Raw genomic sequence first — 12607 nt, forward strand, 5'->3', positions numbered from 1 at the left:
CATCTTAGCTCCCTCCCTGTAGTGTTTGCACTATATACTAGTCTCAAGAGGACAGGGCTATCCCTCAGTTCGCTCACAGTGCACCTTGTGACCATAACTGCTTTCCATCAACAGATAGAGGGATACTAGTTTTTTGCCCACTCAACTTCAAAGCTTCCTCAAGGGCATCATGATCCCCTTTTCCCAACCCTAACGTGGGACCTAAATCTAGTTTTAAAGAGCTTAACTAAACCACCCTTTGAACCTATGGCCACTTGCTTGCTTACATACCTGATGATGAAGACAGCATTCCTAGTGGCTATTGCCTTGGTAAGGAGAATAGGAGAGAGAGTGGCACCAATGGCACACCCCCCTTCACACTATTCTTTAAAGATAAGATCACTCTTAGGCCCCAAAGTTCATCCACAAGGTGGCTTCATCTTTTCACATAAACCCACGCATTCATCTCCCACCTTTTACCCAAAGCCTCACCGTGACATCCGGGAGGCTATACTGTATACACTAGACATTAAGAGGTCCTTGGACTTTTATTTGGACAGGATGAAGTCCTTTAGGAAATCTCCTAAGCTCTTTCTAGCCATTGTGGAAAGGTCTAAAGGCGCAGCAGTATTGGCCCAGAGATACTCCACATGAGTCTCAAACTGTATTAACCATTATCATCATGCTTGCAATATGTTACCTCCATCCAGGATCTCTACACATTCCACGAGATCGGTTTCCACCCCTGTCACCTTCCTCAAGAAAGTTCCTATCTTGAAAATATGCACAGCAGTGACGTAGGCATCTGCTCACACCTTCATAGAACACTGCACCATTACTGGAGACTCTTCTTCTAATGCTATCTTTGGCTCCACAGTGTTGTCATCCATTACACACTCGACTCTGAAGCTCCAGCCTCCCACCGGGGATACAGCTCAGGAGTCACCTGTGGTGGAGCACTCATAGGGGTACTGCTTGAAGAAGAGGAAGTTACCTTGTGCAGTAACGATAATTCTTCGCGATGTCTCTGAATGGGTGCTCCACAATCTACCCTCTATTTTGGAACTCTCAATGGAGGCTTTATGGTAGAGAAGGAACTGAGGATGGTTTGCCTGAGCAGCACTAATTTGCCTCGAGGCCCAATGTGAAAGGAAGAGCCCATGCTCAGGCTGAACGGACACTGCTACCAAAGATCTCCACTCAATAGCGCAGGGATGCGGACACACCTACAGTAGAGCACCCATAGCGGGACATGTCTCGAAGGACCATTGTTACTGCACAAGGTGATTAACTTCCTCTTCCCAGTTCTGCCAGTGACCTGCTGTGTGACCTTGGCCAAGTCACTTTCCCCTCTTTTTTTCTAGTCCCTAAAACAGGGTTAATACTGTCTTCAAAGAGATGTATTCCTAAAGCTTGCTTTGTCTGACCAGCTTACATGGGTTATAACTATAACTTGTCTCTCCTTTTGAGATAGGAAAGAAATGTGCTTCTAGGGGTGGACTTCCAGTTTGTTTCCTCTATTTATGCTCTGCCTAAATGAAGAATCCTTTTCATGTTGATGCAGAGCTACATCACATAGCTTTTTGAGTAGCTGCACAAGGCTCGTTTTTAGAGCAGTGATGCACCCTTGCCATGGGGTGCAGATTCCTCATGCATTCCTGTTTCTCAGTTCCCTAAAAAGTTGTTTACATATTGAGATTTTCCATGCCTATCTCAAACTACGGGACAGGAGTGCTCTCTGCCATGGATCACATGAGCCTGCTAGGGAGAGATGATCCTTCTACATGACCACACCCCTTCAAGGGTGGAAAAACAACCTACCTGGAAGTCCTGGTGTTTAATCGTATCATAGAATATCAGGGTTGGAAGGAAGAAGAAAAGGAGTACTTATGGCACCTTAGAGACTAACAAATTTATTTGAGCATAAGCTTTCGTGAGCTACAGCTCACTTCATCGGATGCATCACGAAAGTTTATGCTCAAATAAATTTTAGTCTCTAAGATGCCACAAGTACTCCTTTTCTTTTTGCGAATACAGACTAACACGGCTGCTACTCAGAAACCTGTCATTATGCAAGGGTTGGAAGGGACTTCAGGAGGTCATCTAGTCCAACCCCCTTCTCAAAGCAGGACGAATCCCCAAATAAATCATTGCTGTACAGTGCTGTATTTATAACTCTGCAGGTTGAACTTGGGTCTTTCCAGTCTCCTCTTGGTTTTTCTTCCTCCTCAGCCTGGTTGTCCCCTTTCTTTTCCCTTCCTCCATTTTTAAAGCGGGGGGGGGGGGAAGGGCAAGGACTTGAACATATGTTAATTCTGTTCCTCCCAGTGATGTGGTGATAGTCTGCAAGGAGACGGTAAGGCTGCTAATTCTGCACATAGGCACACTGTTTACAATGAGTACCATCGGCTTAAGTTTCTAGGACTGTGTCCTTGTCAGTCAAGCTGAGTGTACTGCCAGCTGTGTGCATGTGCAGGTGCATGAGGATGCCGGGTAGCTACGTTTCCTGGCCCACTCCTGTCCTGCATTCTGGACTATTGGTGTTGTGCAACCACCCTTGCTCTGTCTGGTGCTTGTTAAAGGGAAAAACACATTCTGGAAAGAATCTCTATCCAGATAAGTGTTGTCACTCTGCTTTTAAAGGAACAGGCCCCAAATCTGTACCTACATTTTAAAAAGGTTTCAACATTTCTTATGGAGTCATAGAATCAAGGTTTCTTTCAAAGCTAACTCTCTGCAAAACAGTGAGACCCAGTTCCTTTTTTAACTAGGATGCCTGGTTTTTTTGCAGTCACATGACACACATTGCTGTCTCTTGGGTCTGCCCGCTCTCTCTGTTCTAGTGAACAGGGGCTGATTGACATACACAGGAATCCTGATCTTAGAGGACCTCATCAGTCTTGACAGAGTCCCATGTGTTCAAATTCCTATGCATCATTCATCTCCACCTTCTGCTCTTTTTTTAAATTTTAAGCTTAATGGAAAGCTATTGAACAGTCTTGTAAACTGACTTCCTGCTTTGATACTAAAATATGTTCCTGTAGAATGCGATTGTCATTCAATTCTGTACTTAAATGTTTGATATTACACTTGTAGAAGCAGTAATACATACAGTCCTGTATGTGCTTATAATTAAATGTACAAAACACACGCATACATGAGCATGATAGATAATTAGCAGTTTGCGGTATTTCAGAGTAGCAGCTGTGTTAGTCTCTATCCGCAAAAAGAAAAGGAGGACTTGTGGCACCGTAGAGACTAACAAATTTATTTGCTGTGGAGGAAGCTGGAATTGCCCACCACAGTGGTCCTTATTGCCTCTGCACTTCCTAGTGTGCACTGACTGGTCCACCTTGACTTTGGTACAGTTGCTTCTGTAAACACTTCAGAAAGAGATCAAGTAGCCCTCTGTAGTGACACTGATCCTGCCCAGCCATCTGGCTGTCTCGTTTATTGTGGTGGTCTGCTTAATCTGAAACTGTATCAGCAGCTAAAGTAGACAGGACACTTAAAATAATTAGGAGTATTACTTCCTCATATTTAGGAAGCGAGGGAGTTTGATTTAAAAAAAAAAAACTAGCCTTTTTGGAGAACTTTGTCACACTGACTCCACATAACATTTCCCCTCCCCCTCAAAATATTAACTGCCTCAGCTACTCCATAAATTGTGTTATACAAAGTTTGCTTTTTAGTGCCAGTCAGAGAAATGGAATTGACCATTGAGGAAGACCAGAGAAACTGGGACTTGAAGTTACATAGGTTACTATTTTTCAAAAAGTAGTTGTACACTATGAAAGTTACCAGTGTTGGCAACGGGTGTAGTTGAACCAGTGCTGATAAAAGTTTAGCTATAAATAGCGAGAGGACCAGACTCTGTTCAGTGCCATTTTAGAAAGTGCGATTGAGCCTTCAGTGTGTATTCCCCCCACCACCACCTGTGGTGCAAGGTGTCTAGGTGAGAGTGGAGCTGTGTGATGTGTACTTTGTGTTCAACACAGGGATGTGAAAACCTCTGTTTTTCCTCTTGATGGAGCAGTGAGATGGAACATGGGTCAGGTTATTTAACTTCTATGTCACAGAAGTATTTACACAAATATAACTTATTTGAAATCCCTTTTTAATACTAGAAACTTTAGGCTCTAATTTAAATGTGAATGAGAACTTTTTTCTAAAAGCAGAAAAAACAATATAAAGATTCCTAAGCATATTAAGATTAATCCTAAATCTAAAAGCGTTCTAGAAACCTTGTGGGGAAGGGAATATAGATAGTGTCAATAGTGGAGAGAAGCTATGGGGTGGAATTCACTTTTGGATGTTTGAGGACAAGGGATTGAACAGTGAAGGAGGCTTGTCTTACTAGCATCTAGAAACTTCTGGAAGGTGGACAGAGCAGAATATTGTGTCCCTAGATGCTGAAGATGCAATCCAAGAATGCAGAGAGAGGTATGACAAGGAGGTCTTTGCCATTTGCTCAAACAAAAATACCAAAAAATTACCCCAGCCCACAACATCCCAAACTTCTGATGTGAAAATATTCAGCAAGCCATTTAAACCTAGATGGGAAAGAAGTAACATACATACTTTAGGACTTAGCTTGTGGAAAATTAAAATACTCTGCAATGACCATTGCTCTTATGTATAATTGATTGGAAAACTGGGCCAATCTTTTCTCAAGTACACCAGAACCTCGCTAGAACGTGGGATTTGCAATCCAAGCATGTTACCGCGTTAACGTGGGAACCACGTTAAAATTAATGCTAATTAAAAAAAATAAATTTGGGATCCATGACCGCATTATATGCGAATTCGCACTGTATAGATGCACGTTCAAATGAGAGTCCAGTGTACTTGGAAGATAGTGGACCAGGTTCTCTGCCCATATTAACTTCCCCTTTGCTCCACTTCAGTAGTACGAAGGAAATTTAATGCTGCCATTAGGAGGTAGATAGGAAATCCCTTTATTGTAAAGGAGTTCCCTGGTGGCTTACAGCTATATTACCCTACCAGCCTCTCCTACTGGGGCAAGATAGAGCATAACAGAGCTTGAGAGCTGAGCCAGTGCTCGTAGTGATCTTTTGATGCTGGAATGGCAGAATAGTCTCTAGGGGACTGTTCCAGCCACTGTAGTCAGACTAGTCCTGTGATTGCTCTGATGTATGTCATAGACTCGTTAGACCTTTGGCCAGCCTTAGCATTGGGCCACCTTTGCATCCTTAGAATCATAATCATAGAATATCAGGGTTGGAAGGGACCTCAGGAGATCATCTAGTCCAACCCCCTGCTCAAAGCAGGCACAATCCCCAATTTTTGCCCCAGATCCCTAAATGGCCCCCTCAAGGATTGAACTCACAACCCTGGGTTTAGCAGGCCAATGCTCAAGCCACTGAGCTATCCCTCCCCACGCACTCCCCCCTTCTCTGACTCCAGAGCTGTGTGGTGTGTGTATGTTGAGTGCAGCTGAGGATCAGGTTCTTTCTGTTTGTGTTGGATCCAGCTACCGTTAGTGTTGAATTTGCACAGAGTATGAGGCCAACTTTGACCAAACATAGCATGCATTTTACACGATGAGGGACACCAGGGAGAATGACTAAACTTACAAAAAGAAGAGGAGTACTTGTGGCACCCTAGAGACTAACAAATTTATTAGAGCATAAGCTTTCGTGAGCTACAGCTCACTTCATCGGATGCATTTGGTGGAAAAAACAGAGGGGAGATTGATATATACACACACAGAGAACATGAAACAATGGGTTTATCATACACACTGTAAGGAGAGTGATCACTTAAGATAAGCCATCATGATGGCTTATCTTAAGTGATCACTCTTCTTACAGTGTGTATGATAAACCCATTGTTTCATGTTCTCTGTGTGTGTATATATCAATCTCCCCTCTGTTTTTTCCACCAAATGCATCCGATGAAGTGAGCTGTAGCTCACGAAAGCTTATGCTCTAATAAATTTGTTAGTCTCTAGGGTGCCACAAGTACTCCTCTTCTTTTTGCGAATACAGACTAACACGGCTGCTACTCTGAAACCTAAACTTGCAAAAGCAATTTAATGTGGTTTCCAAGGAATGTGACAGAGTACAAGCAGCTGACACTGTTAGTCTGTGGAAATCTGGCTTGATTTTCTTTAATGAAGAAGAGCTGGAACCACATAAAGACAAAATCAAAAAAATGATTTGGAGAAGCTATGTAGTTCCTTGATTGCTTACCAACATAATTTTGTTCCAAGTCAATCGTGGGTCAAGCTCAGAACAAGAAGAGAATAGGAGGCTGAACTGTGGCTGCTGGAAGGTTATCCTAAATTCCTCTTTCTGTTCTAGCGTTTAAAATTGGAGGTCCAGGTCTCCTCACACAAACCTCTGCAGGAGGTTATTGTAGCAAAATAGTGGAAAACTGTGGAAATAAAATCATAGAAAACACAGGACATTTGAATTCAAGAATTTCATGAGTTTCTCAAGACCAGCACTGCTGCCCAAAGGGTTCAACATTAGTCCTGTATTTTCATGATATGTTGCATTGGTTTATTTGAAACTTGTAATAGGCTTGGTGCTGAAAAGACAAGTATGTTGGTAGCTTGCAGTCAATTGTGATCTGTTCATCCTTGACAGAATGTGGCTTTTACATTTGAATAATAACTATACTTACATAGTATATATATCTTCTTTTATTTCACAATCTTTTGGGGGTTTTCACTTTTTTTTTTTTTTTTTTTTTGCAGAGGGTTTTTCATGAGGTTTGGCATAGGTTGGGATAGGCAAAAATCTCATCTGTGCTGCAGTTCTCCCCTCCCACCTTACCCATCAGCATCATAGCTCAAATCTGAACAGGAGACTAAGTTATTTGTGAACATTTGGAAAATTATCTGGACAGCAGTCTAGTCTCCAACCATAGAGGGGTGGATAGGAAGGGGTCCTGAATCCATAACCTTGCTCGAGGTGAGTAAAAGGAAAGAGAGAAATCTGGATATGTCTGTCCAACTCCCCCTCATCAAAAAGCTGGCTTTTATAATTTTCTCCTCTTTTGACTGTTACTCTGTGTAGGGAAAACACTGTAATAAGAGAAAAGAAGTGCCTTGCAATTGTGCTACATTTGTGAGGTCCACATGTGGCAAGGACTGTGCTATGGAACATACAGAGACTACTCGTGTGTGGGTAATTTCTGTCACCATTTCTCCTGCATTTACTTTAATGCTCTTGCTGTGGAGAGGTGGATTTAGTGTTTACCACCAGAATCAATATGCTTATATATTGCTGTGGTTTCTGTTGTGCAAGGTTTGGAGTATTGGGTCTTAAAGCACAGCTTTCCTTCCTTGAGTCTTTATTTTCTTCAAGTGATGGTCCCTGTTATGTTCCTCTGAGGGTATGCATGCGCACCATGTGTCCAGAGTCTGAGAACTTGAAAAGTTGTCTCTGTTGGTCTGCGCATGTACCGTGGCTCACCTCATACATCTGTCTGGAGCGATAAAGGTCTGGGCAGACGGACTGAGTCTCCTGTTCCTTCTCATTGCTGCATGGTTCAGGTCAGAACTTTGTCCTCCTCTCTGATGCACTTTTTAAAGTAAGGATAGTTGTACCTAGTTTACCAGTTTTATAGTAGTTTTATTGTAACTTTTATTAGTCACACTTTTTAATACTTAGTTTAGATAGACTTTGGAGGTTTTTGACCGCACACGCATGAATACTCCAGGCTTCAAGTTCTGTGACTTCTGCCTGCCCGCCTTTTTGGTCAGTGACCACCACCAGTGCTGCCTCTACTGGGGAAAGCTCACATCGTGTCCAGGTGCAATATTTGCCAGTCCCTTCCCCAGCCTCACCCAAGAAAGTCGGGCTCTTTGCTTCCAGAAGCACCTCCATGGAGCTCGCCATGAGACCCCATTCAGACCCAGGCTGGGGGAATACCTGCCCTTACCCAGTACGTTGATCTGACTCAGTAAGGAGCATGCCTCCTGCTACCATGTACAAATCCAGTGCCAGTGGTACCACCTCTGTGGACCCCAGGGAGGTAAGGAAGCACAGCCATAAGCATGGAACTAAGTCTTTCTCCAAATCCAAAGAAGCTGGATGCTCCTTCCTCGAGTTTGAGCCATGGAGATGGAGCATATGCTAAGTTGCATCAATCCCCCCCTTCCCCCCAAAAAAACCCATAAGCAATAGAATCCTGCAGTTTCTAGCTCCAATCCATTGGTGCTGCCATTACTGGCACCCACAAGACGTGGGATCTTCCTGTTTTGGGAAATATCACAGCGCCGTCACTGTTACCTGGAAAAGAGTGTGTGTCTCCTACACTGGGGAGATTGGGGAAGAGAGAGCATGCCCCGTACACCGGGGAGATCTGGAACAGTGGCTATTCCTCAGAATGTGTTTGCGTTGCTGGACCTGGAGTCACTCCCGCCAGCAGGTCCCTTGACTTCTAGAGAGATCATCTCTCCACCATGGGATATGCCTTTGATACGGGACCCCTCGCTCTCCCCACCGATACTCTGCACTCTTCTACAGGCTCTAACGGGGCAGCCAATGGAACCAGAGTCCATCTTCTCTTCCGATAAATTGGAACTGCCTAGGTCTTACCATTTCTCTGCTCTTTCATGGAGACAATTGCATCCATGGCAGCATCTACTACCTCAACCACTACTTGGAGCCATTGGTACCCCCCACGGTATGCTCCCCCCCAATCTCCCTCAGACCTGGCCTGTTGGCCATATTGGGGACCCTGGTCACCCCACACCCCCTTCCCCGGAACCTACATGGTCTGTGAGGGAACCTTTGTCTATATTCCCCCTTCCAGGATCCTTCTGGCAGACATTCGGATCTGCAGGGCATGCATGTCTGGAAGAAGCGGTGACTGCAGCATCCCCTTGCCCACTAGATGATTTTAGACAATTTCAGAAATTGTTGTGGAGAGTCGCAGAGGAACTCTAAATTCCCCTGAAAAAAAATTCAAGACCCTCAACACAAGCTGCTAGATACCTTGCACACCTCAGAACCGGTGAGAATTGTGTTATGTGCACGACTACCTTTAAAGGAACTGAAAAGTCCTACTATGACCCTGCCAAAGGTTCCAAATTCCTTTTTTCTCACCGTCCTCCAAACTCTCTAGTAGTCCAGGCTGCAACTGAACGGGCAAAGAGGGCAAGTGTCTGGAACTTTTGGGATGCAAGATATTTCAACGTCTAGCCTACAATTCACAAGCATTACTAGCCAAAAATAACTTTCTGAATTACAATAAATTTGAGGAACTAACTGATAGCCTGCCACAACTTGAATGAGCTCATTTTGAGGCACTTATTGAGAAAAGGAAGCTGGTGGCCAGAATGCCCCTCCAGTCGGCAGTGGATGCAGCAGATACCTCTTCCAGGGCGATGTGTAGGGAGTCTTGACTCCATTCTTTGGCTTTCCTAGGGAGGTACAGAATGCTATTGATGACATCTCTTGATGAGTCCCATCTTTTAACTAGAAGACTAATGAATTGCTGCACATACTCAAGGATTCCCGGGACAATCTTCACTTGCTGGGCACCCACACTCCTGCCCCAAAGCAAAAATTCCACCACCAGCCACTCACTCACTCAGTGGTATAGGTCTTCTCAAGTTAATTCTGACTCCTTACAAATCTCTGAGGAAACATCAAAAAACACAGAGGTCTCTCCTCCCAGGGTCCCCCTCGCAGGCTCTGACATCACAGCTACAATCTCCAGCAGTGAGACATTTCTGATGTGAGCCTGAGAGCCACCATCCACTATGCCTACCACCTTGTGATTCCTCCCCCCCCCCCCCTCAGAGATTGTTTAGCACTCTCTTCCTGAGGTTGGAGTACAATAACAACGGACAGGTGAATGTTGAATGTCATCCACCATGGCTGTATGATCCAGTTTATCACACTGCTTCGTCCAAGACCCCTGACCCTCTTCAGGGAGCACATTCATGACCGCATTCTCACCCAAGAGGTGAACTCCTTGTTAGAATGGGGAGTGATAGAACGCATTCTCCCCAGAATATCAGGGATCGGGGTTCTATCCACTTCCTGATATCTAGGAAGAAAGGCGGGTAGAAACCAGTCCTCGATCTCCAGCACCGCAGTTGCTTCATCCACAAATTCAAGTTTCATATAGTCATGCTGGCAGCGATAATCCCATCCTTGGAGAAAGGCATGCAGTTTACTGCTCTAGATATGAAGGACGTTTACTTTTACATCAATATCCATCTGGCCAACAGACGTTTCCTGAGCACCCACCATTTCCAGTGCAGAGTGCTCCCCTTCGGGATAGTCACTGCTCCCATAGTCTTCACCAAAGTTATTTCCATCACAGTGGCCTATTTCAGACTTTATGGTGTCCTTGTGTTTCTGTATCTCAACCCTTGGATCCTAGCCGTGATGGTCCAGGCAAGAAGCCCACAAGTCAACCTCCATGCTACTTAATCTTCTTTCTTCCTTTGGAGTCAGCATCAACATCAAGAAATTGATCCTAGACCCCATGTACTCTCTGGATTTCATAGGGGCTACCATAAGTTTGGTCATAGCACGAGCTTACTTAACCTGTGAACAGTTCAGGAGATTAATGACATCATAACTCGCTTCATGAACAATTTATATGTACTAGCCAGGACTTGCCTGTCTCTCCTCAGCCACGTTGCTTTGTGTACCTATGTGACCCCCTTCGCATGACTACAACTTTGTTGCTTCCAGACGTGGCTCCAGTCTGTTTACTCACCAAACTGCCACTCCAGGGCTTCCATGCTGATGATCCCCATCAAGATGATGCTATCCCTTCAATGGTGGACAGACCCACATCGAGTTTGTGTGCGGGTTCCCTTTTTTTCCACTTTCCAGACAAGATGGTTATCACTGATGCATCCCTGGGGAGCTCACCTCAGTGACCATGTGGCTCAAGGAGCATGGACTCCTAGAGAATCCAGGTTTCAGAGTAGCAGTTGTGTTGATCTGTATTCTCCTAAAAGAAAAAGGAGTACTTGTGGCACCTTAGAGCCTAACAAATTTATTTGAGCATAAGCTTTCGTGAGCTACAGCTCACTTAAGCTTATGCTCAAATAAATTTGTTAGGCTCTAAGGTGCCACAAGTACTCCTTTTTCTTTTAGAGAATCCAGGATGCACATAAACATCCTGGAGCAGTGAGAACAGCATGCCAAGCCTTCCTTCCCTTCATCTGCTCCCATCATGTCAGACACCCCACCACTGTTTTTTATATCAACAGACAGGGAGGAACAAGATCATCCGCGCTATGCGCAAAGGCAGTCCATCTGTGGAATTAGTGCATCAACCACCGGATCCTCTTGTCTGCAGCCAGTCTTCCAGGGACACAGAATGTACTCACAGACTTACTCAGCAGACATTTTGCGATGGATCACTGGTGGGAACTTCACGATTCGGTAGTACGCAACATCTTCACTAAGTTGGGACTCTGGTCAAAGTCCTATTCGCTTCACAGGTAAACAGCAAATAGGGACCATCTCTGGAAGGAGGAGGAGGAGGCTACTTATCTCAAACCTCCTGTTACAGGTGTGTGGTCCCTATCTGGTTCCACTTCCGTCTGCTACAGATCTGCCAGATTCGCGGTGGAGAAGGAACTGGAGACGTAGTCAGTCTGCCCTACCCTTTATTGCCTCTGATGGAAGCACAATGCAAGCCAGGGCGCATGTGTGGACCAATGGATACAACTTCAGAAATTCTCAGACTCCGGGAACATAATGCACATGCGTAGCCCCTCGGTGGAATACAAATAGGGAACACACATCAAAGAACCTTCAGTTACAGGTAAGTAGCTTCCTCTTCTGTCTTGTGTATATAGTGGTGACAGAGTAACAGTTTTTGTTTTGTGAATGAATTAATTATAAAATACTGTGGTGGATTACACAGTCTAGTAGAGAGAAGTGCATGCCCTTGCTGTATTGTATTATGTTCATTTCATAATAGTTAGGAGTAGAGTTAGGGAAAGGGCAAACGGGTTTGGTGTGCTTTGACCCGCTGTATGGCACCTCTAAATCAGCTTGTATTGGATGTGACGAAAAGGTGTTGCCATCTGATTATTCTGTGGTTTAAGTGAAATACATTTAGCTTCGCTTCAGTATGTAATGGTTAGATATCCATATCATGCTTGAAGGTTTGAATGAGTGGTGTGGAATTATAAGAACAGAGAGCATCACCTCTAATCTGGATTTTTTTTTTTTTGTACTTGTTAAAGTACGAAACTTAACAGTATAATCTCCTTTTTTCCTTACAGGTCAGGAAGCCCTGAAGCATGATATTTTAGAAACATCAGACATGAACAATGTAATCTATCATAGTAGGATGTCTCTGCAATTCTGCAGTAGATTAACATTGTGTTTGAGAGAAGGGTATTCATGCCATTTTAGTATTAAGCTTTTGATGCATCTACTCTTTGAGTCACCCAACAAAGCTTTGTCAAAGTGTGTTTGGAGTTGTGTTCAAAAGTATTTGTTTCCCTCTTTCAGGAGGAGACGATCAGAATGGAGATGGGCAGCAGACCGAGCAGCTATAGTTAGTCGCTGGAACTGGCTCCAAGCTCACGTCTCAGACCTGGAATACCGAATCCGACAACAGACAGATATTTACAAGCAGATTCGTGCTAATAAGGTAAAGAATGGAG

General features: G+C 44.2%; 1 protein-coding gene across 11 annotated transcripts in view; it reads left to right on the top strand.

The window, feature by feature from the left end:
* Positions 1–12607, top strand: part of KANSL1 (KAT8 regulatory NSL complex subunit 1) — a 184084-nt gene that overhangs the window by 122584 nt on the left and 48893 nt on the right. For all 11 annotated transcript variants that reach the window (XM_038385927.2, XM_038385923.2, XM_043503460.1 and 8 more), the window contains one exon: positions 12453–12594. In XM_038385927.2, coding sequence (XP_038241855.1) covers positions 12453–12594 — 142 coding nt within the window. The remainder of the gene's footprint in view (positions 1–12452; positions 12595–12607) is intronic.

Source organism: Dermochelys coriacea, chromosome 27, assembly GCF_009764565.3.
Source record: "Dermochelys coriacea isolate rDerCor1 chromosome 27, rDerCor1.pri.v4, whole genome shotgun sequence".
Taxonomy (NCBI): Eukaryota; Metazoa; Chordata; order Testudines; family Dermochelyidae; genus Dermochelys; species Dermochelys coriacea.